Source organism: Panulirus ornatus, chromosome 3 (assembly GCF_036320965.1).
Source record: "Panulirus ornatus isolate Po-2019 chromosome 3, ASM3632096v1, whole genome shotgun sequence".
Taxonomy (NCBI): Eukaryota; Metazoa; Arthropoda; class Malacostraca; order Decapoda; family Palinuridae; genus Panulirus; species Panulirus ornatus.
Genome location: NC_092226.1, coordinates 41,767,884 through 41,795,813, shown reverse-complemented (window position 1 = coordinate 41,795,813; position 27,930 = coordinate 41,767,884). Strand labels below are relative to the sequence as shown.

Here is a 27,930-nt window from a genome sequence, read left to right as displayed (position 1 = left end):
TGTGGTATACCGGGGTCGACGTGCTGTCAATGGATTGAACCAGGGCATGTGAAGCGTCTGGGGTAAACCATGGAAAGTTCTGTGGGGCCTAGATGTGGAAAGGGAGCTGTGGTTTTGGTGCATTGTACATGACAGCTAGAGACTGAGTGTGAACAAATGTGGCCTTTGTTGTCTTTTCCTAGTGCTACCTCGAGCACATACAGGGGGAGGTGGCTGTCATTTCATGTGTGGCGGGGTGGCAACGGGAATGAATAAGGGCAGACAATATGATAGGGGACAAAGAATACTTCCCACATATTCCCTGCGTGTCGTAAAAGGCGACTAAAAGGGGAGGGAGCGGGGGGCTGGAAACCCTCCCCTCTCGTTTTTTTTTTAATTTTCCAAAAGAAGGAACAGAGAATTGGGCCAGGTGAGGGTATTCCCTCAAAGGCCCAGTCCTCTGTTCTTAACGCTACCTCGCTAATGCGGGAAATGGCGAACAGTTTGAAAGAAAGAAAAGAAAGAATATGAATTATGTACATGTGTATATATGTATATGTCTGTGTGTGTATATGTATATATATATATATTTTATTATATTTATTATACTTTGTCGCTGTCTCCCGCGTTTGCGAGGTAGCGCAAGGAAACAGACGAAAGAAATGGCCCAACCCACCCCCATACACATGTATATACATACGTCCACACACGCAAATGTACATACCTACACAGCTTTCCATGGTTTACCCCAGACGCTTCACATGCCTTGATTCAATCCACTGACAGCACGTCAACCCCGGTATACCACATCGCTCCAATTCACTCTATTCCTTGCCCTCCTTTCACCCTCCTGCATGTTCAGGCCCCGATCACACAAAATCTTTTTCACTCCATCTTTCCACCTCCAATTTGGTCTCCCTCTTCTCCTCGTTCCCTCCACCTCCGACACATATATCCTCTTGGTCAATCTTTCCTCACTCATTCTCTCCATATGACCAAACCATTTCAAAACACCCTCTTCTGCTCTCTCAACCACACTCTTTTTATTTCCACACATCTCTCTTACCCTTACGTTACTTACTCGATCAAACCACCTCACACCACACATTGTCCTCAAACATCTCATTTCCAGCACATCCATCCTCCTGCGCACAACTCTGTCCATAGTCCACGCCTCGCAACCATACCACATTGTTGGAACCACTATTCCTTCAAACATACCCATTTTTGCTTTCCGAGATAATGTTCTCGACTTCCACACATTCTTCAAGGCTCCCAGAATTTTCGCCTCCTCCCCCACCCTATGATCCACTTCCGCTTCCATGGTTCCATCTGCTGCCAGATCCACTCCCAGATATCTAAAACACTTTACTTCCTCCAGTTTTTCTCCATTCAAACTCACCTCCCAATTGACTTGACCCTCAACCCTACTGTACCTAAGAACCTTGCTCTTATTTACATTTACTCTTAACTTTCTTCTTTCACACACTTTACCAAACTCAGTCAGCAGCTTCTGCAGTTTCTCACATGAATCAGCCACCAGCGCTGTATCATCAGCGAACAACAACTGACTCACTTCCCAAGCTCTCTCATCCCCAACAGACTTCATACTTGCGCCTCTTTCCAAAACTCTTGCATTCACCTCCCTAACAACCCCATCCATAAACAAATTAAACAACCATGGAGACATCACACACCCCTGCCGCAAACCTACATTCACTGAGAACCAATCACTTTCCTCTCTTCCTACACGTACACATGCCTTACATCCTCGATAAAAACTTTTCACTGCTTCTAACAACTTGCCTCCCACACCATATATTCTTAATACCTTCCATAGAGCATCTCTATCAACTCTATCATATGCCTTCTCCAGATCCATAAATGCTACATACAAATCCATTTGCTTTTCTAAGTATTTCTCACATACATTCTTCAAAGCAAACACCTGATCCACACATCCTCTACCACTTCTGAAACCACACTGCTCTTCCCCAATCTGATGCTCTGTACATGCCTTCACCCTCTCAATCAATACCCTCCCATATAATTTGCCAGGAATACTCAACAAACTTATACCTCTGTAATTTGAGCACTCACTCTTATCCCCTTTGCCTTTGTACAATGGCACTATGCAAGCATTCCGCCAATCCTCAGGCACCTCACCATGAGTCATACATACATTAAATAACCTTACCAACCAGTCAACAATACAGTCACCCCCTTTTTTAATAAATTCCACTGCAATGCCATCCAAACCTGCTGCCTTGTCGGCTTTCATCTTCCGCAAAGCTTTTACTACCTCTTCTCTGTTTACCAAATCATTTTCCCTAACCCTCTCACTTTGCACACCACCTCGACCAAAACACCCTATATCTGCCACTCTATCATCAAACACATTCAACAAACCTTCAAAATACTCACTCCATCTCCTTCTCACATCACCACTACTTGTTATCACCTCCCCATTTGCGCCCTTCACTGAATTTCCCATTTGCTCCCTTGTCTTACTCACTTTATTTACCTCCTTCCAGAACATCTTTTTATTCTCCCTAAAATTTAATGATACTCTCTCACCCCAACTCTCATTTGCCCTTTTTTTCACCTCTTGCACCTTTCTCTTGACCTCCTGTCTCTTTCTTTTATACGTCTCCCACTCAATTGCATTTTTTCCCTGCAAAAATCGTCCAAATGCCTCTCTCTTCAATTTCACTAATACTCTTACTTCTTCATCCCACCACTCACTACCCTTTCTAATCAACCCACCTCCCACTCTTCTCATGCCACAAACATCTTTTGTGCAATCCATCACTGATTCCCTAAGTACATCCCATTCCTCCCCCATTCCCCTTACTTCCATTGTTCTCACCTTTTTCCATTCTGTACTCAGTCTCTCCTGGTACTTCCTCACACAAGTCTCCTTCCCAAGCTCACTTACTCTCACCACCCACTTCACCCCAACAATCACTCTTCTTTTCTGAAAACCCATACAAATCTTCACCTTAGCCTCCACAAGATAATGATCAGACATCCCTCCAGTTGCACCTCTCTGCACATTAACATCCAAAAGTCTCTCTTTCGCGCGCCTGTCAATTAACACATAATCCAATAACGCTCTCTGGCCATCTCTCCTACTTACATAAGTATACTTATGTATATCTCTCTTTTTAAACCAGGTATTCCCAATCATCACTCCTTTTTCAGCACATAAATCTACAAGCTCTTCACCATTTCCATTTACAACATATATATATATATATATATATATATATATATATATATATATATATATATATATATCTTTTCTTTCTTTTAAACTATTCGCCATTTCCCGCGTTAGCGAGGTAGCATTAGGAACAGAGGACTGGACCTTTTTTGGAATATCCTCACCTGGCCGCCTCTGTTCCTTCTTTTGGAAAATTAAAAAAAAAAACGAGATGGGAGGATTTCCAGCCCCCCTCCGCTCCCTCCCCTTTTAGTCGCCTTCTACGACACGCAGGGAATACGTGGGAAGTATTCTTAATCCCCTATCCCCAGGGATAATATATATATATATATATTTATATATATATATATATATATATATATATATATATGAGCGGGTGGCTGGAAATCCTCCCCTCTCGTTTTTTTTCTTTTTTTTAATTTTCCAAAAGAAGGAACAGAGAAAGGGGGCCAGGTGAAGATATTCCCTCAAAGTCCCAGTCCTCTGTTCTTAACGCAACCTCGCTAATGCGGGAAAGGGCAAATAGTATGAAAGAAAATATATATATATATATATATATATATATATATATATATATATATATATATATATATACCTCGCAAACGCGGGAGACAGCAACAAAGTATAAAAAAAAAAATATATATATATATATATATATATATATATATATATATATATATGTTTTTTTTTTTTTTTGCTTTGTCGCTGTCTCCCGCGTTTGCGAGGTAGCGCAAGGAAACAGACGAAAGAAATGGCTCAACCCACCCCCATACATATGTATATACATACGTCCACACAAGCAAATATACATACCTACACAGCTTTCCATTGTTCACCCCAGAAGCTTCACATGCCCTGATTCAATCCACTGACAGCACGTCAACCCCGGTATACCACATCGATCCAATTCACTCTATTCCTCGCCCTCCTTTCACCCTCCTGCATGTTCAGGCCCCGATCACACAAAATCTTTTTCACTCCATCTTTCCACCTCCAATTTGGTCTCCCACTTCTCCTCGTTCCCTCCACCTCCGACACATATATCCTCTTGGTCAATCTTTCCTCACTCATTCTCTCCATGTGCCCAAACCATTTCAAAACACCCTCTTCTGCTCTCTCAACCACGCTCTTATTTATTTCCACACATCTCTCTTACCCTTACGTTACTCACTCGATCAAACCACCTCACACCACACATTGTCCTCAAACATCTCATTTCCAGCACATCCATCCTCCTGCGCACAACTCTATCCATATCCCCACGCCTCGCAACCATACATTGTTGGAACCACTATTCCTTCAAACATACCCATTTTTGCTTTCCGAGATAATGTTCTCGACTTCCACACATTCTTCAAGGCTCCCAGGATTTTCGCCCCCTCCCCCACCCTATGATCCACTTCCGCTTCCATGGTTCCATCCGCTGCCAGATCCACTCCCAGATATCTAAAACACTTCACTTCCTCCAGTTTTTCTCCATTCAAACTTACCTCCCAATTGACTTGACCCTCAACCCTACTGTACCTAATTACCTTGCTCTTATTCACATTTACTCTTAACTTTCTTCTTTCACACACTTTACCAAACTCAGTCACCAGCTTCTGCAGTTTCTCACATGAATCAGCCACCAGCGCTGTATCATCAGCGAACAACAACTGACTCACTTCCCAAGCTCTCTCATCCACAACAGACTTCATACTTGCCCCTCTTTCCAAAACTCTTGCATTCACCTCCCTAACAACCCCATCCATAAAGAAATTAAACAGCCATGGAGACATTACACACCCCTGCCGCAAACCTACATTCACTGAGAACCAATCACTTTCCTCTCTTCCTACACGTACACATGCCTTACATCCTCAATAAAAACTTTTCACTGCTTCTAACAACTTGCCTCCCACACCATATATTCTTAATACCTTCCACAGAGCATCTCTATCAACTCTATCATATGCCTTCTCCAGATCCATAAATGCTACATACAAATCCATTTGCTTTTCTAAGTATTTCCAACATACATTCTTCAAAGCAAACACCTAATCCACACATCCTCTACCACTTCTGAAACCACACTGCTCTTCCCCAATCTGATGCTCTGTATATTCCTTCACCCTCTTAATCAATACCCTCCCATATAATTTACCAGGAATACTCAACAAACTTATACCTCTGAAATTTGAGCACTCACTCTTATCCCCTTTGCCTTTGTACAATGGCACTATGCACGCATTCCGCCAATCCTCAGGCACCTCACCATGAGTCATACATGTGGACAGTGTGTGGTGTGAGGTGGTTTGATCGAGTAAGTAACGTAAGGGTAAGAGAGATGTGTGGAAATAAAAAGAGCGTGGTTGAGAGAGCAGAAGAGGGTGTTTTGAAATGGTTTGGGCACATGGAGAGAATGAGTGAGGAAAGATTGACCAAGAGGATATATGTGTCGGAAGTGGAGGGAACGAGGAGAAGTGGGAGACCAAATTGGAGGTGGAAAGATGGAGTGAAAAAGATTTTGTGTGATCGGGGCCTGAAGATGCAGGAGGTTGAAAGGAGTGCAAGGAATAGAGTGAATTGGATCGAGGTGGTATATCGGGGTTGACGTGCTGTCAGTGGATTGAATCAGGGCATGTGAAGCGTCTGGGGTAAACCATGGAAAGTTGTGTGGGGCCTGGATGTGGAAAGGGAGCTGTGGTTTTCGGGCATTATTGCATGACAGCTAGAGACTGAGTGTGAACGAATGGGGCCTTTGTTGTCTTTTCCTAGTGCTACCTTGCACACATGAGGGGGGAGGGGGATGGTGTTCCATGTGTGGCGAGGTGGCGATGGGAATGAATAAAGGCAGACAGTGTGAATTGTGAGCATGGGTATGTATGTATGTGTCTGTGTGTGTATATATATATGTGTACATTGAGATGTATAGGTATGTATATTTGCATGTGTGGACGTGTATGTATATACATTATGTATGGGGATGGGTTGGGCCATTTCTTTCGACTGTTTCCTTGCGCTACCTCGCAAACGCGAGAGACAGCGACAAAGCAAAATAAAAGAAAAATATATATATATATATATATATATATATATATATATATATATATATATATATATATATATATATATTTTTTTTTTTTTTTCTTTTTTTTATACTTTGTCGCTGTCTCCCGCGTTTGCGAGGTAGCGCAAGGAAACAGACGAAAGAAATGGCCCAACCCCCCCCCCATACACATGTATATACATACGTCCACACACGCAAATATACATACCTACACAGCTTTCCATGGTTTACCCCAGACGCTTCACATGCCTTGATTCAATCCACTGACAGCACGTCAACCCCGGTATACCACATCGCTCCAATTCACTCTATTCCTTGCCCTCCTTTCACCCTCCTGCATGTTCAGGCCCCGATCACACAAAATCTTTTTCACTCCATCTTTCCACCTCCAATTTGGTCTCCCTCTTCTCCTCGTTCCCTCCACCTGCCGACACATATATCCTCTTGGTCAATCTTTCCTCACTCATTCTCTCCATGTGCCCAAACCACTTCAAAACACCCTCTTCTGCTCTCTCAACCACGCTCTTTTTATTTCCACACATCTCTCTTACCCTTACGTTACTCACTCGATCAAACCACCTCACACCACACATTGTCCTCAAACATCTCATTTCCAGCACATCCATCCTCCTGTGCACAACTCTATCCATAGCCCACGCCTCGCAACCATACAACATTGTTGGAACCACTATTCCTTCAAACATACCCATTTTTGCTTTCCGAGATAATGTTCTCGACTTCCACACATTCTTCAAGGCCCCCAGAATTTTCGCCCCCTCCCCCACCCTATGATCCACTTCCGCTTCCATGGTTCCATCCGCTGCCAGATCCACTCCCAGATATCTAAAACACTTCACTTCCTCCAGTTTTTCTCCATTCAAACTCACCTCCCAATTGACTTGACCCTCAACCCTACTGTACCTAATAACCTTGCTCTTATTCACATTTACTCTTAACTTTCTTCTTCCACACACTTTACCAAACTCAGTCACCAGCCTCTGCAGTTTCTCACATGAATCAGCCACCAGCGCTGTATCATCAGCGAACAACAACTGACTCACTTCCCAAGCTCTCTCATCCCCAACAGACTTCATACTTGCCCCTCTTTCCAAAACTCTTGCATTTACCTCCCTAACAACCCCATCCATAAACAAATTAAACAACCATGGAGACATCACACACCCCTGCCGCAAACCTACATTCACTGAGAACCAATCACTTTCCTCTCTTCCTACACGTACACATGCCTTACATCCTCGATAAAAACTTTTCACTGCTTCTAACAACTTTCCTCCCACACCATATATTCTTAATACCTTCCACAGAGCATCTCTATCAACTCTATCATATGCTACATACAAATCCATTTGCTTTTCTAAATATTTCTCATACATTCTTCAAAGCAAACACCTGATCCACACATCCTCTACCACTTCTGAAACCACACTGCTCTTCCCCAATATATATATATATATATATATATATATATATATATATATATATATATATATATATATATATATTAATTTGTTTATGGATGGGGTTGTTAGGGAGGTGAATGCAAGAGTTTTGGAAAGAGGGGCAAGTATGAAGTCTGTTGTGGATGAGAGAGCTTGGGAAGTGAGTCAGTTGTTGTTCGCTGATGATACAGCGCTGGTGGCTGATTCATGTGAGAAACTGCAGAAGCTGGTGACTCAGTTTGGTAAAGTGTGTGAAAGAAGAAAGTTAAGAGTAAATGTGAATAAGAGCAAGGTTATTAGGTACAGTAGGGTTGAGGGTCAAGTCAATTGGGAAGTAAGTTTGAATGGAGAAAAACTGGAGGAAGTAAAATGTTTTAGATATCTGGGAGTGGATCTGGCAGCGGATGGAACCATGGAAGCGGAAGTGAATCATAGGGTGGGGAGGGGGCGAAAATCCTGGGAGCCTTGAGGAATGTGTGGAAGTCGAGAACATTATCTCGGAAAGCAAAAATGGGTATGTTTGAAGGAATAGTGGTTCCAACAATGTTGTATGGTTGCGAGGCGTGGGCTATGGATAGAGTTGTGCGCAGGATGGTGGATGTGCTGGAAATGAGATGTTTGAGGACAGTGTGTGGTGTGAGGTGGTTTGATCGAGTAAGTAATGTAAGGGTAAGAGAGATGTGTGGAAATAAAAAGAGCGTGGTTGAGAGAACAGAAGAGGGTGTTTTGAAATGGTTGGGCACATGGAGAGAATGAGTGAGGAAAGACAGACCAAGAGGATATATGTGTCGGAGGTGGAGGGAACGAGGAGAAGTGGGAGACCAAATTGGAGGTGGAAAGATGGAGTGAAAAAGATTTTGAGTGATCGGGGCCTGAACATGCAGGAGGGTAAAAGGCGGGCAAGGAATAGAGTGAATTGGATCGATGTGGTATACCAGGATTGATGTGCTGTCATTGGATTGAATCAGGGTGTGTGAAGCGTCTGGGGTAAACCATGGAAAGTTGTGTGGAGCCTGGATGTGGAAAGGGAGCTGTGGTTTCAGGCATTATTGCATGACAGCTAGAGACTGAGTGTGAATGAATGGGGCCTTTGTTGTCTTTTCCTAGCACTACTTCACACACATGAGGGGGGGGGATGGTATTCCATGTGTGGCGAGTTGGCGATGGGAATGAACAAAGGCAGACAGTGTGAATTGTGTGCATGGGTATATATGTATGTGTCTGTGTGTGTATATATATGTGTACATTGTGATGTTATCCCTGGGGATAGGGGATTAAGAATACTTCCCACGTATTCCCTTCGTGTCGTAGAAGGCGACTAAAAGGGGAGGGAGCGGGGGGCTGGAAATCCTCCCCTCTCCTTTTTTTTTTTTAATTTTCCAAAAGAAGGAACAGAGGGGGCCAGGTGAGGATATTCCATAAAAGGCCCAATCCTCTGTTCTTAACGCTACCTCGCTATCGTGGGAAACGGCGAATAGTATGAAAAAAAAACAAAAAAACATTGAGATGTATAGGTATGTATATTTGCGTGTGTGGACGTGTGTGTATATACATGTGTATGGGGATGGGTTGGGCCATTTCTTTCGTCTGTTTCCTTGCGCCACCTCGCAAACGCGGGAGACAGCGACAAAGCAAGATAAATAAGAATATATATATTTTTTTTTTTTTTTGCTTTGTCGCTGTCTCCCGCGTTTGCAAGGTAGTGCAAGGAAACAGACGAAAGAAATGTCCCAACCCACCCCCATACACATGTATATACATACACGTCGACTCACGCAAATATACATACCTACACAGCTTTCCATGGTTTACCCCAGACGCTTCACATGCCCTGATTCAATCCACTGACAGCACGTCAACCCCGGTATACCACATCAATCCAATTCACTCTATTCCTTGCCCTCCTTTCACCCTCCTGCATGTTCAGGCCCCGATCACACAAAATCTTTTTCACTCCATCTTTTCACCTCGAATTTGGACTCCCACTTCTCCTTGTTCCCTCCACCTCCGACACATATATCCTCTTGGTCAATATTTCCTCACTCATTCTCTCCATGTGCCCAAACCATTTCAAAACACCCTCTTTTGCTCTCTCAACCATGCTCTTTTTATTTCCACACATCTCTCTTACCCTTACGTTACTTACTCGATCAAACCACCTCACACCACACATTGTCCTCACACATCTCATTTCCAGCACATCCACCCTCCTGCACACAACTCTATCCATAGCCCACGCCTCGCAACCATACAACATTGTTGGAACCACTATTCCTTCAAACATACCCATTTTTGCTTTCCGAGATAATGTTCTCGACTTCCACACATTCTTCAAGGCTCCCGGGATTTTTGCCCCCTCCCCCACCCTATGATCCACTTCTGCTTCCATGGTTCCCTCCGCTGCCAGATCCACTCCCAGATATCTAAAACACTTTACTTCCTCCAGTTTTTCTCCATTCAAACTTACCTCCCAATTGACTTGACCCTCAACCCTACTGTACCTAATAACCTTGCTCTTATTCACATTTACTCTTAACTTTCTTCTTTCACACACTTTACCAAACTCAGTCACCAGCTTCTGCAGTTTCTCACATGAATCAGCCACCAGCGCTGTATCATCAGCGAACAACAACTGACTCACTTCCCAAGCTCTCTCATCCACAACAGACTTCATACTTGCCCCTCTTTCCAAAACTCTTGCATTCACCTCCCTAACAACCCCATCCATAAAGAAATTAAACAACCATGGAGACATTACACACCCCTGCCGCAAACCTACATTCACTGAGAACCAATCACTTTCCTCTCTTCCTACACGTACACATGCCTTACATCCTCAATAAAAACTTTTCACTGCTTCTAACAACTTGCCTCCCACACCATATATTCTTAATACCTTCCACAGAGCATCTCTATCAACTCTATCATATGCCTTCTCCAGATCCATAAATGCTACATACAAATCCATTTGCTTTTCTAAGTATTTCTCACATACATTCTTCAAAGCAAACACCTGATCCACACATCCTCTACCACTTCTGAAACCACACTGCTCTTCCCCAATCTGATGCTCTGTATATTCCTTCACCCTCTCAATCAATACCCTCCCATATAATTTACCAGGAATACTCAACAAACTTATACCTCTGAAATTTGAGCACTCACTCTTATCCCCTTTGCCTTTGTACAATGGCACTATGCACGCATTCCGCCAATCCTCAGGCACCTCACCATGAGTCATACATACATTAAATAACCTTACCAACCAGTCAATAATACAGTCACCCCCTTTTTTAATAAATTCCACTGCAATACCATCCAAACCTGCTGCCTTGCCGGCTTTCATCTTCCGCAAAGCTTTTACTACCTCTTCTCTGTTTACCAAATCATTTTCCCTAACCCTCTCACTTTGCACACCACCTCGACCAAAACACCCTATATCTGCCACTCTATCATCAAACACATTCAACAAACCTTCAAAATACTCTCCATCTCCTACTCACATCACCGCTACTTGTAATCACCTCCCCATTTGCGCCCTTCATTGAAGTTCCCATTTGCTCCCTTGTCTTACGCACTCTATTTACCTCCTTCCAGAACATCTTTTTATTTTCCCTAAAATTTAATGATACTCTCTCACCCCAACTCTCTTTTGCCCTCTTTTTCACCTCTTGCACCTTTCTCTTGACCTCCTGTCTCTTTCTTTTATACTTCTCCCACTCAATTGCATTTTTTCCCTGCAAAAATCTGTCCAAATGCCTCTCTTTTCTCTTTCACTAATAATCTTACTTCTTCATCCACCACTCACTACCCTTTCTAATCAACCCACCTCCCACTCTTCTCATGCCACAAGCATCTTTTGCGCAGTCCATCATTGATTCCCTAAATACATCCCATTCCTCCCCCACTCCCCTTACTTCCATTGTTCTCACCTTTTTCCATTCTGTACTCAGTCTCTCCTGGTACTTCCTCACACAAGTCTCCTTCCCAAGCTCACTTACTCTCACCACCCTCTTCACCGCAACATTCACTCTTCTTTTCTGAAAACCCATACAAATCTTCACCTTAGCCTCCACAAGATAATGATCAGACATCCCTCCAGTTGCACCTCTCAGCACATTAACATCCAAAAGTCTCTCTTTTGCATATATATATATATATATATATATATATATATATATATATATATATATATATATATATATATATATATATATATATATATTTTATTATTTTTTTTATTATACTTTGTCGCTGTCTCCCGCGTTTGCGAGGTAGCGCAAGGAAACAGACGAAAGAAATGGCCCAACCCCCCCCATACACATGTATATACATACGTCCACACACGCAAATATACACACCTACACAGCTTTCCATGGTTTACCCCAGACGCTTCACATGCCCTGATTCAATCCACTGACAGCACGTGAACCACGGTATACCACATCGCTCCAATTTTCTCTATTCCTTGCCCTCCTTTCACCCTCCTGCATGTTCAGACCCCGATCACACAAAATCTTTTTCACTCCATCCTTCCACCTCCAATTTGGTCTCCCTCTTCTCCTCGTTCCCTCCACCTCCGACACATATATCCTCTTGGTCAATCTTTCCTCACTCATTCTCTCCATGTGCCCAAACCACTTCAAAACACCCTCTTCTGCTCTCTCAACCATTCTTTTTATTTCCACACATCTCTCTCACCCTTACGTTACTCACTCGCTCAAACCACCTCACACCACACATTGTCCTCAAACATCTCATTTCCAGCACATCCATCCTCCTGCGCACAACTCTATCCATAGCCCACGCCTCGCAACCATACAACATTGTTGGAACCACTATTCCTTCAAACATACCCATTTTTGCTTTCCGAGATAATGTTCTCGACTTCCACACATTCTTCAAGGCCCCCAGAATTTTTGCCCCCTCCCCCACTCTATGATCCACTTCCGCTTCCATGGTTCCATCCGCTGCCAGATCCACTCCCAGATATCTAAAACACTTCACTTCCTCCAGTTTTTCTCCATTCAGACTCACCTCCCAATTGACTTGACCCTCAACCCTACTGTACCTAATAACCTTGCTCTTTTTCACATTTACTCTTAACTTTCTTCTTCCACACACTTTACCAAACTCAGTCACCAGCTTCTGCAGTTTCTCACATGAATCAGCCACCAGCGCTGTATCATCAGCGAACAACAACTGACTCACTTCCCAAGCTCTCTCATCCCCAACAGACTTCATACTTGCCCCTCTTTCCAAAACTCTTGCATTTACCTCCCTAACAACCCCATCCATAAACAAATTAAACAACAATGGAGACATCACACACCCCCGCCGCAAACCTACATTCACTGAGAACCAATCACTTTCCTCTCTTCCTACACGTACACACGCCTTACATCCTCGATAAAAACTTTTCACTGCTTCTAACAACATTCCTCCCACACCATATATTCTTAATACCTTCCACAGAGCATCTCTATCAACTCTATCATATGCTTTCTCCAGATCCATAAATGCTACATACAAATCCATTTGTTTTTCTAAGTATTTCTCACATACATTCTTCAAAGCAAACACCTGATCCACACATCCTCTACCCCTTCTGAAACCACACTGCTCTTCCCCAATCTGATGCTCTGTACATGCCTTCACCCTCTTAATCAATACCCTCCCATATAATTTACCAGGAATACTCAACAAACTTATATCTCTGTAATTTGAGCACTCACTCTTATCCCCTTTGCCTTTGTACATTGGCACTATGCACGCATTCCGCCAATCCTCAGGCACCTCACCATGAGTCATACATACATTAAATAACCTTACCAACCAGTCAGTAATACATTCACCCCCTTTTTTTAATAAATTCCACTGTAATACCATCCAAACCTGCTGCCTTGCCGGCTTTCATCTTCCGCAAAGCTTTTACTACCTCTTCTCTGTTTACCAAATCATTTTCCCTAACCCTCTCACTTTGCACACCACCTCGACCAAAACACCCTATATCTGCCACTCTATCATCAAACACATTCAACAAACCTTGAAAATACTCATTCCATCTCCTCACATCACCACTACTTGTTACCACCTCCTCAATTGCGCCCTTCACTGAATTTCCCATTTGCTCCCTTGTCTTACGCACTTTATTTACCTCCTTCCAGAACATCTTTTTATTCTCCCTAAAATTTAATGATACTCTCTCACCCCAACTCTCATTTCCCCTTTTTTTCACCTCTTGCACCTTTCTCTTGACCTCCTGTCTCTTTTATGCATCTCTCACTCAATTGCATTTTTTCCCTGCAAAAATCATCCAAATGCCTCTCTCTTCTCTTTCACTAATAATCTTACTTCTTCATCCCACCACTCACTACCCTTTCTAATCAACCCACCTCCCACTCTTCTCATGCCACAAGCATCTTTTGCGCAATCTATCACTGATTCCCTAAATACATCCCATTCCTCTTCCACTCCCCTTACTTCCATTGTTCTCACCTTTTTCCATTCTGTACTCAGTCTCTCCTGGTACTTCCTCACGCAAGTCTCCTTCCCAAGCTCACTTACTCTCACCACCCTCTTCACCCCAACATTCACTCTTCTTTTCTGAAAACCCATACAAATCTTCACCCTAGCCTCCACAAGATAATGATCAGACATCCCTCCAGTTGCACCTCTCAGCACATTAACATCCAAAAGTCTCTCTTTCGCGCGCCTGTCAACACGTAATCCAATAACGCTCTCTGGCCATCTCTCCTACTTACATACGTATACTTATGTATATCTCGCTTTTTAAACCAGGTAATCCCAATCACCAGTGCCTTTTTCAGCACATAATTCTACAAGCTCTTCACCATTTCCATTTACAGCACTGAACACTCCATGTATACCAATTATTCCCTCAACTGCCACATTACTCACCTTTGCATTCTAATCACCCCTCACTATAACCTGGTCATGTGCATCAAAACCACTAACACACTCATTCAGCTGCTCCCAAAACACTTGCCTCTCATGATCTTTCTTCTCATGCCCAGGTGCATATGCACCAATAATCACCCATCTCTCTCCATCAACTTTCAGTTTTACCCATATCAATCTAGAATTTACTTTCTTACACTCTATCACATACTCCCACAACTCCTGATTCAGGAGTAGTTCTACTCCTTCCCTTGCTCTTGTCCTCTCACTAACCCCTGACTTTACTCCCAAGACATTCCCAAACCACTCTTCCCCTTTACCCTTTAGCTTCGTTTCACTCAGAGCCAAAACATCCAGGTTCCTTTCCTCAAACATACTACCTATCTCTCCTTTTTTCTCATCTTTTAGACGCCCCAATCTGAGCCTTCAAGGAGGATGAGCACTCCTCGCGTGACTCCTTCTTCTGTTTCCCCTTTTAGAAAGTTAAAATACAAGGAGGGGAGGGTTTCTGGCCCCCCGCTCCCGTCCCCTTTAGTCGCCTTCTACGACACGTGAGGAATGCGTGGGAAGTATTCTTAATCCCCTATCCCCAGGGTAAAAAGCTGGAGGAAGTGAAGTGTTTTAGATATCTGGGAGTGGATCTGGCAGCGGATGGAACCATGGAAGCAGAAGTGAATCATAGGGTGGGGGAGGGGGCGAAAATTCTGGGAGCCTTGAGGAATGTTTGGAAGTCGAGAACATTATCTCGGAAAGCAAAAATGGGTATGTTTGAAGGAATAGTGGTTCCAACAATGTTGTATGGTTGCAAGGCGTGGGCTATGGCTAGAGTTGTGCACAGGAGGGTGGATGTGCTGGAAATGAGATGTTTGAGGACAATATGTGGTGTGAGGTGGTTTGATCGAGTAAGTAATATAAGGGTGAGAGAGATGCGTGGAAATAAAAAGAGTGTGGTTGAGAGAGCAGAAGAGGATGTTTTGAAATGGTTTGGTCACATGGAGAGAATGAGTGGGGAAAGATTGACCAAGAGGATATATGTGTCAGAGGTGGAGGGAACGAGGAGGAGTGGGAGACCAAGTTGGAGGTGGAAAGATGGAGTGAAAAAGATTTTGAGTGGTCGAGGCCTGAATATGCAGGAGGGTGAAAGGCGTGCAAGGAATAGAGTGAATTGGAACGATGTGGTATACCTGGGTCGACGTGCTGTCAATGGATTGAACCAGGGCATGTGAAGCGTCTGGGGTAAACCATGCAAAGTGTGTGTGGCCAGGATGTGGAAAGGGAGCTGTGGTTTCGGTGCATTATTACATGACAGCTAGAGACTGAGTGTGAACGAATGGGGCCTTTGGTTTTTTCCCAGCTTTACCTCGCACACATGAGGGGGGAGGGGGTTGTTATTCCATGTGTGGCGAGGTGGCGATGGGAACAAATAAAGGCAGACAGTATGAATTATGTACATGTGTATATATGTATATGTCTGTGTGTGTAATATATATGTATACATTGAGATGTATAGGTATGTATATTGTGCGTGTGTGGACATGTATGTATATACATGTGTATATGGGCGGGTTGGGCCATTCTTTCGTCTGTTTCCTTGCGCTACCTCGCTAACGCGGGAGACAGCGATAAAGCAAAATAGATAAATAAATAAATAGATATATATATATATGTATATATATCAGATTGGGGAAGAGCAGTGTGGTTTCAGAAGTGGTAGAGGATGTGTGGATCAGGTGTTTGCTTTGAAGAATGTATGTGAGAAATACTTAGAAAAGCAAATGGATTTGTATGTAGCATTTATGGATCTGGAGAAGGCATATGATAGAGTTGATAGAGATGCTCTGTGGAAGGTATTAAGAATATATGGTATGGGAGGCAAGTTGTTAGAAGTAGTTAAAAGTTTTTATCGAGGATGTAAGGCATGTGTACGTGTAGGAAGAGAGGAAAGTGATTGGTTCTCAGTGAATATAGGTTTGCGGCAGTGGTGTGTGATGTCTCCATGGTTGTTTAATTTGTTTATGGATGGGGTTGTTAGGGAGGTGAATGCAAGAGTTTTGGAAAGAGGGGTAAGTATGAAGTCTGTTGTGGATGAGAGAGCTTGGGAAGTGAGTCAGTTGTTGTTCGCTGATGATACAGCGCTGGTGGCTGATTCATGTGAGAAACTGCAGAAGCTGGTGACTGAGTTTGGTAAAGTGTGTGAAAGAAGAAAGTTAAGAGTAAATGTGAATAAGAGCAAGGTTATTAGGTACAGTAGGGTTGAGGGTCAAGTTAATTGGGAGGTACGTTTGAATGGAGGAAAACTGGAGGAAGTAAAGTGTTTTAGATATCTGGGAGTGGATCTGGCAGCGGATGGAACCATGGAAGCAGAAGTGAATCATAGGGTGGGGGAGGGGGCGAAAATCTTGGGAGCCTTGAAGAATGTGTGAAAGTCAAGAACATTATCTCGGAAAGCAAAAATGGGTATGTTTGAAGGAATAGTGGTTCCATCAATGTTGTATGGTTGCGAGGCGTGGGCTATGGATCGAGTTGTGCGCAGGAGGGTGGATGTGCTGGAAATGAGATGTTTGAGGACAATGTTTGGTGTGAGGTGGTTTGATCGAATAAGTAGTGTAAGGGTAAGAGAGATGTGTGGAAATAAAAAGAGCATGGTTGAGAGAGCAGAAGAGGGTGTTTTGAAATGGTTTGGTCACATGGAGAGAATGAGTGAGGAAAGATTGACCAAGAGGATATATGTGTCGGAGGTGGAGGGAACGAGGAGAAGTGGGAGACCAAATTGGAGGTGGAAAGATGGAGTGAAAAAGATTTTGTGTGATCGGGGCCTGAACATGCAGGAGGGTGAAAGGCGGGTAAGGAATAGAGTGAATTGGATCGATGTGATATACCGGGGTTGACGTGCTGTCAGTGGATTGAATCAGGGCATGTGAAGCGTCTGGGGTAAACCATGGAAAGTTGTGTGGGGCCTGGATGTGGAAAGGGAGCTGTGGTTTCGGGCATTATTGCGTGGCAGCTAGAGACTGAGTGTGAACGAATGTGGCCTTTGTTGTCTTTTCCTAGTGCTACCTCACACACATGAGTGGGGAGGGGGAAGGTATTCCATATGTGGCGAGGTGGCGATGGGAGTGAATGCGGGCAGACAGTGTGAATTATGAGCATGGGTATATATGTATGTGTCTGTGTATGTATATATATGTGTACATTGAGATGTATAGGTATGTATATTTGCGTGTGTGGACGTGTGTGTGTATACATCATGTATGGGGATGGGTTGGCCCATTTCTTTCGTCTGTTTCCTTGCGCCACCTCGCAAACGCAGGAGACAGCGACAAAGCAAATTAAAAAAAATATATATATATATATAAACTCCCATACAACCACATATACATACATATACATATCAACATATACAGACATATACATACACATACTTGCTTGCTTTTATCCATTTCTGTCACTACCCCTTCCCATATGAAGCAGCATCATTACCCCCTGCTTCAGTGAGGTAGCGCAGGGAAAACAGACAAAAAAGGCCACATTCGTTCTCTCTTTCTCTAGCTGTCATGTGTGATGCACAGAAACCACAGCTTCCTATCCACATCCAGGCCCCAGAGACCTTTTCACAGTTACCCAGATGCTTCACAAGCCCTGGTTCAGCCCATTGACACCGTGTCGACCCCGGTATATCGCATCATTCCAACTCACTCTATTCCTTGCATGCCTCTCACCCTCCTGTATGTTCAGGCCCCCATCACTCAAAATCTTTTTCACTCCACCCATCTCCTCCAATTTGCTCTCCCGCTTCTCCTTGTTTCCTCCACCTCTGACACATATATCCTCTTAGTCAGTCTTTCCTCACTTATTCTTTCTTTATGTCCAAACCATTTCAGCAAACCAACCTGCTCTCAACTACACTTTTTTATTTCCACACATCTCTCTTACCTTTTCATTACTTACTCGATCAAACCACCTCACACCACATATTGTCTTCAGACGTTTCATTTCCAACACATCCACCCTCCTTCATACAACCCTATCTATAGCTCATGCCTTGCAACCATACAACATTGTTGGAACTACTGTTCCATCAAACATATCCATTTTTGCTCTCTGAGATAACATTCTCTCCTTCCACACATTCTTCATTGCTCCCTCCCTCACCCTGTGACTTACTTCCACTTCCATGGTTCCATCCTCTGCTAAGTCCACTCCCAGTTATCTAAAACACATCAGTTCCTCAAATTTTTCTCCATTTAAACTTTATTTATATATTTATTATACTTAATTGCCATCTTCCATGTCATCGAGGTAGCGCAAGGAAACAGACGGGGAATGGCCCAACCCACCCACATACACATGTATATACATAAACTCCCATACACACACATGTACATACATATACATTTCAACATATACATACAGAGACATATACTTACATACACATGTACATCCAAATTAACTTGTCCCTCAACCCTACTGAACCTAATAACCTTGCTCTTTTTCACATTTACTCTCAACTTTCTCCTTTCACACACATTTCCAAACTTAGTCACTAACTTCTGCAGTTTCTCACTCAATTCAGCCACCTAGAGCTGTATCATCAGTGAACAACAGCTGACACTTCCTTAGCCCTCTCATCCACAACAGACTGCATACTTGCCCCTCTCTCCAAAACTATTGCATTTACCTCCCTAACCATCCCATCCATAAACAAATCAAGCAACCATGGGGACATCACACACTTGTGCCGCAGACCGACATTCACTGGGAACCAATTACTGTCCTCTCTTCCTACTCATACACATGCCTTACATCCTTGGTTAAAACTTTTCACTGCTCCCACATCATATACTCTTAAAACCTTTCACAAAGCATCTCAATCAACCCTATCATATGCCTTCTCCAGATCCATAAATGCTCCATACAAATCCCTCTGTTTTTCTAAGTATTTCCCACATACATTCTTCAAAGCAAACACCTGATCCACACATCCTCTACCACTTCAGAAACCACACTGCTCTTCCCTAATCTGATGTTCTCTACATGCCTTCACCTTCTCAATCAATACCCTTCCATATAATTTCCCAGGAATACTAAACAGTTTATGCCTTTGTCGTTTGAACACTCACCTTTATCCCCTTTGCCTTTGTAGAAAGGCATTATGCGTGCATTCTGCCAATCCTCAGGCATTCACCATGGTCCATACATACATTGAATATCCTTACCAACCAATCAACAACACAGTTACCCTCTTTTTAATAAATTCCCCTGCATTACCATCGAAACCTGCTGCCTTGGCAGATTTCATCTTCTGCAAAGCTTTCACTACTCTTCTCTCTTAACCAAACCATTTTCCCTGACTCTCTCACTTTGCACACCACCCCGACCAAAACACCAAGTATCTGCCACTCTTCCATAAACACATTCAACAAACCTTCAAAATACTCCCATCTCCTCACTTCATCACCACTTGTTATTACTTCCCCACTTCCCCCTTCACTGCTATTCCCGTTTGTTCTCTTGTCTTACGCACATTACCTCCTTCCAAAACATCTTTTTATTCTCCTAAAAGTTTAATGATACTCTTTCACCCCTTCTCTCATTTGCTCTCTTTTTCAACCCCTGCACCTTTCTCTTGACCTCCAGCCACTTTCTTTTATACATCTCCCAGTCATTTGCACTCCTTCCTTGCAAGTAGCTTCCAAATGCCTTTTTTCTCTTTCACTAACAACTTTACTTCCTCATCCCACCACTCACTACCCTTTCTAATCTGCCCACCTCCCACCTTTCTCATACCACATGCATCTTTTGCAGAAGCCATCACTGCTTCCCTAAATACATCCCATTCCTCACCCACTCCTCTCATCATTTGCTCTCACCTTTTGCCGCTGTGACATCACATGGCTCTGCCTCACACCCACATGTGTACTGACACTCGCTCAACTCTTCACCGACTCTTACACATGCATTTGCTACTCGATATGAGGCTTCCACATCAACAGTTAACCCACTACCTACATATATTTAATAGGGTATTTGATATTAGAGAATGTTTTGGAGATGGAGACCAATGAGTGTAAAATCCCTCCGTACAGAGTACAAATGGTGTAATTGCCAATGAATTGGTAGGTACATGCAAGTAGTCATTGTCCAGGTGTGGTGTTAAACATGTGGCAACTAATGGAAAAAGAAGTGTTCTCTATTAACTTGCGAGTGTAGAGTGATGTACAGTGGTTAATGTTTTCACAGATGTGAACCAAGCATACCTTCTTACTTTGCTGACTTGATGGTCTGTTTGTGGACCCAGTGAGAATAAATCTTGCAACTGATCTTGTACTCACAGTTTGATGTGACAACTTCTGTCTGAGTCCTTTTGCAGCTTTTCATTGCTTGTAGGTAGGTCTTCTTACTTGCTTATGGTTTCTTTTGCTTGTAGAAAGCTCTTCATTGACAGCAGCTTGTACTTATGAATTGGTCACAGCAGGATGGCCATAACCAAACATCACAGTCATTCATTGCCAGGGACATAGCTGAGCACTGCTGAGCTGAACAAGTTGGGTGATGTAGATGAGCACTGGCAGGTTAAGCAATCCTGGTACCAAGAGTGAGCACTAGAGTTTGGCATGCCTCATACTACAGAAGCACTTGTCGAGTGTTTGAGTACACTTTGTGCAGTAGGTGAGTGCTGGTATAGGCACAGCCTAAGCTTGTTCAAGGCTCAGCTTATTGCTTTCAGTGTAAGTACTGATGGAGCCAAAGAAGCTGGCTGGTATGGAAAACAAGCACTTAGGTAAGAGTTCCTTTTTGGGTTGATACTGACGTGCTTCAAATCATACAAACCTTTAGGAATACTGGTATTTCTACTCATAGTATAGAGTAGGCATTGCTAGTTACTCATTCGAAATATGAATAGTTAAAGGTCAAATGAACCATTTGCTTCTATACACTTTTATTTACAAGATTGGAATAATTACAGATGCAGGTCGCATCCAGAAAAGTTGAAAATGTAGATTGAACATGAACAAAGTATTTTAAACTGTAAATAATGCTTTGGCAAAAAATTTCCTTGACCCTGTTGCTGGACAGAGTCTCAAATCTCAGCTAACTGCTGCATTTACTGATGAGGTGTAATGCATTGTACCTCGTACTATATGTTTTTTCTTTAGGAGCGTGGTCGGCATGAGGTACACATTATCCTTTATAGATTTGCCATCTCCTTTCCCATTATGTAAGTGAACTATACTTGCATGTTGTCCATCTTCAGGCACTTCACCTTTAGGCCATACAGATGTCAAATAGCTTAACTATCCAATCAGCAACACTGTCACCTCTTTCTTAAAAAACTCATCTGCAGCCCCATCCACTTCACCTGCTGTGCCACACTTTTGATATACTTCAGGCATTCACTCCCTCCTCTCTCTTCACTATACTGTCACTCTGACTCTCACCCTGCATGCCATCTCGTCCCACATGCACCTCACTTGTGACCATATCCCGTAACACATTCAGCAGTCATTTAGAGTGGTCACTCCATCAGTTTTTCTCTTTTTGCCTTTTACCTTTTATCACTTCCTGATTAACTTGCTTCACTTTTGCCTCCATTTGTTCTTTTGTTTTGTCTTACTGTATACCTTTTTCCCAAACACTCATGTTTTCTCTGAAGTTTGTCGATAGTCTATTGCCTTACCTCACATTTGCACATTTTATTTCATGGATTGTTGGGAAATATGTACTTTGCATGTACATGTTTTTTGAATGATTTAGGCTTTGTATTTCAACAATGTTATCAGTTTCAGTTAAGTATAGTATGTAAATACTGTGTAAATAATGCAAATTTGGTGCTTTTATAGAATTTCAAAATGTTTTTGGTGTCTTCATTGTAAACTTCAAGAAAAAGTTTTTTAGAGAAAGAAAAAATATGAATTAAGGATTTTCAATTTTTTCCATAGATAGTTGGTTATTCATACGTTTTGATATCTAAATATGCAGTGAATAGGTTAAGCCAAGCGATGTCTGAACAAAAAGTAGGGAGCCACAACTTTCCCAAACCTACTGTTTCCTATTGTATGATGGTCTTATCTTTTATGATTTTGCCATTTACAAGGTTTCGTAAGAACAAAAGCCTGGTAAACAACATGTGAAACCTGTATTGTTTCAAGATAATGCAAATTGCTGTAGTAAATCTAACTCCTGCACCTGAAAAATTCTGACTCTGTGGTCTGATTCCTTGGACATTATGCTTATGGTTATATGTATAGAAATTCATCTGTCAAGTGCATTTTTTTGTCTTTATTATAGCAGTTATGTTTGTTCATAAATCAAATAAAGTGACATTGGATATGTATAGGCTCAGTGCTAGATTAAAGTTGCCATGTTTTCATAAGATTGTTTCTAGGGATGATGTAAAATATTGACATCTGTGCTTTTTCTAGTAATGCTTGTTTGATGTGATGATAGTTCTATTGAATCACATTCCTGTGATGGAAAAAGTATGTTTTAATACCGTAAGTTCATATGTGCTCTTTGCACTTTTTCCAGAGGAAGAACAGTAATGTAGAGCAGTTTTAATGTTATCTGTACATTATTGTGTGATTTGCATAGTCTTATTTTCCTTCAGATCAACATGGCAAGGTACGCATCTGGGACACAATTAATCCTGAACACATTCTTAAAGCAGAATACCAACCACTGGGAGGACCCATTCGGGACGTATGTTGGTCCCCTGACTCACAACGCATTTGCGTTGTTGGAGAAGGACGAGGAAAGTAAGTAATGTGGAAATCCTGACACCAGCTTTATATTTTGGGTAATTTTGTTCCTATTCACTGTTTTAGATATTTTATACAATTTTATTATTTTCTGTTGCTTTTTTCTTGTATTATTGCAGGTCTTTATATCTAAGGAAACCATTAAAAGACAAAACACACATGACAAATATATTGAATTGTATCATTATAGATAAGTACAACTGTTGTTTTCCTCCTCTGCAGAATAGACCAATGTTTGATATTATTACAAATGCTGCATAACAGCTTTGAGAGCTGATAAAAGGAATATTTTTATATATCAGACAGACTTTTAAGGAGTAAAGTCAGGAGTTGACGATAGGACAAGAGCTGAGGAAGGAGTAGCATTACTTCTGAAGCATGAGTTGTGGGAGTATGTGATAGAGTGTAAGAAAGTAAACTCTAGATTGATGTGGGTAAACCTGAAAGTGGATGGAGAGAGATGGGTGATTATTGTTGCTTATTGGTCATGAGAAGAAAGATCATGAGAGGCAAGTGTTTTGCAAGCAGCTGAGTGAGTGTCAGGAGCTTTGATGCATGAGATGGGGTTTTAGTGATGGGTGATTAAATGTGAAGGTGAGTAATGTGGCAGTTTAGGGTATAATTGGTGTACATGGGGTATTCAGTGTTGTAAATGGAAATGGCGAAGAGCTTGTGGATTTGTTTGCCGAGAGAGAAATGGTGATGGGGAATACCTGGTTTAAAAAGAGAGATATACATAAGTATATGTATGTGAGTAGGAGAGATTATGTGTTAATTGATATCTGTGTAAAAGAGAGACTTTTGGATGTTAATGTGCTGAGAGGGGCAGCTGGAGAGATGTCTGATCACTATCTTGTGGAGGCAAAGGTGAAGGTTTGTAGAGGTGTTCAAAAAAGAAGAGAGAATGTTGGGGAGAAGAGAGTGGTGAGAGTAATTGAGCTTGGAAAGGAGACTTGTGTGAGTAACTACTTTTAGAGGCTGAGGGTAGAATGACAAAAGGTGAGAGCAAGTGACCTGTGGGGAGTGGGTAAGGATTGGAATCCATTTAGGGAAGCAGTGATGGCTTGTGCAGAAAATGCATGTGGCATGGGAAAGGTGGGAGGTGGGCAGATTAGAAAGGGTAGTGAGTGGTGGGTGAAGAAGTACAATTTGTAAGTTATAGGGAAAAGAGAGGCGTTTGGACAGCATCTTCAAGGAAGGAGTGCAAGTGACTGGGAGATGTTTAAAAGAAATTGGCGGGAAGTCAAGAGAAATGTGCAAAGGTTGAAAAAGAGGGCAAATGGGAGTTGGGGTGAGAGAGTATCATTAACTTTAGGGAGAATAAAAAGATGTTTTGGAAGGAGGTAAATAACATGCATAAGACAAGAGAACATATGGGAACATGTGAAGGGGGCAAGGTGGGAAGTAGTAAGTTAGTGATAAAGTGAGGTGATGAAGTGAGTATTTTGAAGGTTTGTTGAATGTGTTTGATGTTAGAGTGACAGATATAGTGTGTCTTGGTCAGGGTGGTGTGCAAAGTATGAGTGTCGGGGAGAGTGGTTTAGTTAAGAAAGAAGAGGTAGTGAAAGCTTTGCAGAAGATGAAATCCAGCAAGGCAGTGGGTTTGGATGGTATTGCACTGAAATTGATTGAAAAGGAGGTGACTGTGTTGTTGATTGGTTGGTAAGGATATTCACTTTATTTATGGATCATGATGAAGTGCCCGAGGATTGGCAGAATGAATGCATAGTGCCATTGTACAAAGGCAAAAGGGATAAAGGTGAATATTCAAACTACAGAGTCATAAGTATTCCTGGGAAATTATATGGGAGGGTATTGATTGAAAGGGTGAAGGCATGTAGGGAGCATCAGATTGGGGAAGAGCAGTGTGGTTTTAGAAGTGGTAGAGGATGTGTAAGATCAGGTCTTTGCTGTGAAGAATGTGTGTGAGAAATACTTAGAAAAACAGATGGATTTATGCATCTGGAAAAGGCATGTGAAAAGGTTGATAGAGATGCTTTGTGGAAGGACTTGAGAGTATATGGGTGGGAGGTAAGTTGCTAGAAGCAGTGAAAAGGTTTTGTCAAGGATGTAAGGCATGTGTATGAGTAGGAAGAGAGGAGGGTGATTGGTTCCCAGTGAATGTTGGTCTGTGACAGAGGTGTTTGATGTCCCCATGTTGGTTTAATTTGTTTGTGGATGGGGTGGTTAGGGAGGTAAATGCAATAGTTTTGGAGAGGGGGCGAGTATGCAGTCTGTTGTGGATGAGAGGGCTTGGGAAGTGAGTCAGATGCTGTTTGCTGATGATACAGCTCTAGTTGCTGATTCGTGTGAGAAACTGCAGAGGTTGGTGACCGAGTTTGGAAAAGTGTGTGAAAGGAGAAAGTTGAGAGTAAATGCGAATAAGAGCAACGTTATTAGGTTTAGTTGGGTTGAGGGACAAGATATATAAAAGAAAGCATGGGAGGTCGAGAAATGTGCAAGGGTTGAAAAAGAGGACAAATGAGAGTTGGGGTGAGAGAGTTTCATTAAACTTTAGGGAGAATGAAAAGATATTTTGGAAGGAAGTAAAAAACTTGCATAAGACAAGAGAACATATGGGAACATCAGTGAAGGGAGCAAGTGGGGAAGTGGTAACAGATTGTGATGGAGTGAGAAGATGGAGCAAGTATTTTGAAGTTTTGTTGAATGTGTCTGATGATAGAGTGGCAGATATAATGTGTTTTGGTCAGAGTGGCATATGAAGTGAGAGGGTCACGGAGAATGATTTGGTAAAGAGAGAATAGGTAGTGAAAGCTTTGCGGAAATGAAATCCGGCAAGGCGGCGGGTTTGGATGGTATTGCAGTGGAATTTATTAAAAAAGGGGTGACTGTGTTGTTATGTGGTTGGTAAGGATATTCACTGTATGTATGGACAATTGTAAAGTGCCTGAGGATTGGTGGAATGCTTGCATAGTGCCATTGTACAAAGGCTAGAGGGATAAAGGTGAGTGTTCTAACTACAGAGGCATAAGTTTGTTGAGTATTCTTGGGAAATTATTTGGGAGGGTATTGATTGAGAGGGTGAAGGCATGTACAGAGCATCAGATTGGGGAAGAGCAGTGTGGTTTCTGAAGTGGTAGAGGATATGTGGATCAGGTGTTTGCTTTGAAGATTGTATGTGAGAAATACTTAGAAAAACAGATGGATTTTTATGGATCTGGAGAAGGCATTTGACAGGGTTGATTGAGATGCTTTGTGGAAGGTTTTAAGAGTATATGGTGTGGGAAGTAAGTTCCTAGAAGCAGTGAAAAGTTTTTATCAAGGATGTAAGGCATGTGTGTTCATAGGAAAAGAGGAGACTGATTGGTTCCCAGTGAATGTCGGTCTGTGGCATGGATGTGTGATGTCACCATGGTTGTTTAATTTATTTATAGATGGGGTGGTTAGGGAGGTAAATGCAATAGTTTTGGAGAGAGGGGTGAGTATGCAGTCTGTTGTGGATGAGAGCGCCTGGGAAGTGAGTCAGTTGTTTGCTGATGATACAGCTCTAGTGGCTGATTCATGTGAGAAATTGCAGAATTTGGTGACCAAGTTTGGAAAAGTGTGTGAAGGAGAATGCTGAGAGTAAGTGTGAATAAGAGCAAGGTTATTAGGTTCACTAGGGTTGAGAGACAAGTTAATTGTTATGTAAGTTTGAATGGAGAAAAAGTGGGGGAAGTGAAGTGTTTTAGATATCTGGGAGTGGACCTAGCAGCGAATGGAACCATGGGATCAGAAGTGAGTCACAGGGTGGGGGAGGGGGTGAAGATTCTGGGAGCAATGAAGAATGAGTGGAAAGAGGGAATATTTATCTCGAAGCGCAAAAATGGGTATGTTTGAAGGAATAGTTGTTCCAATTATCTTATATGGTTGCGAGGCATGGGCTATTGATAGGGTTGTATGGAGGAGGGGGGATGTGTTGGAAATGAAATGTTTGAGGACAATATATGATGTGAGGTGGTTTGATCGGGTAAGGTATGTAAGGGTGAGAGATGTGTAGAAATAAAAAGGTTATAGTTGAGAGAGCAGAAGAGGGTGTTTTGAAATAGTTTGGACATATGGAGAGAATGAGTGAGGAAAGATTGACAAAGAGGATATATGTGTCAGAGGTGGAGGGAAGAAGGAGAAGCAGGAGGCCAAATATGAGGTGGAAGGATGGAGTGAAAAAGATTTTGAGTAATCAGGTCCTGAACATACAGGAGGGTGAGAGGTGTGCAAGGAATAGAATGAATTGGAACGATGTGGTATACCAGGGTCTACGTGCTGTCAATGGACTGAACCAGGGTATGTGAAGCATCTGGAGTAAACCATTGAAAGTTATGTGGGGCCTGGATGAGGATAGGGAGCTGTGGTTTCGATGCATTACACATGACAGCTAGAGACTGAGCGTGAACGAATGTGACCTATTTGTCCGTATTTCTGGCGCTGCCTCGCTGAAACAGGGGATAACAATGCTGCTTTCCTGTGGGATGGGGTAGCGACGGGAATGGATGAAGGCAAGCAAGTATGAATATATACATGTATATGTATGTAATG

General features: G+C 42.4%; 1 protein-coding gene across 2 annotated transcripts in view; it reads left to right on the top strand.

Moving 5' to 3' along the window:
* flr (actin-interacting protein 1 flr) overlaps window positions 1-27,930 on the top strand; it is a 278,566-nt gene that overhangs the window by 106,109 nt on the left and 144,527 nt on the right. For both annotated transcript variants that reach the window (XM_071687385.1, XM_071687376.1), the window contains one exon: window positions 23,244-23,391. In XM_071687385.1, the coding sequence (XP_071543486.1) occupies window positions 23,244-23,391 (148 nt within the window). The remainder of the gene's footprint in view (window positions 1-23,243; window positions 23,392-27,930) is intronic.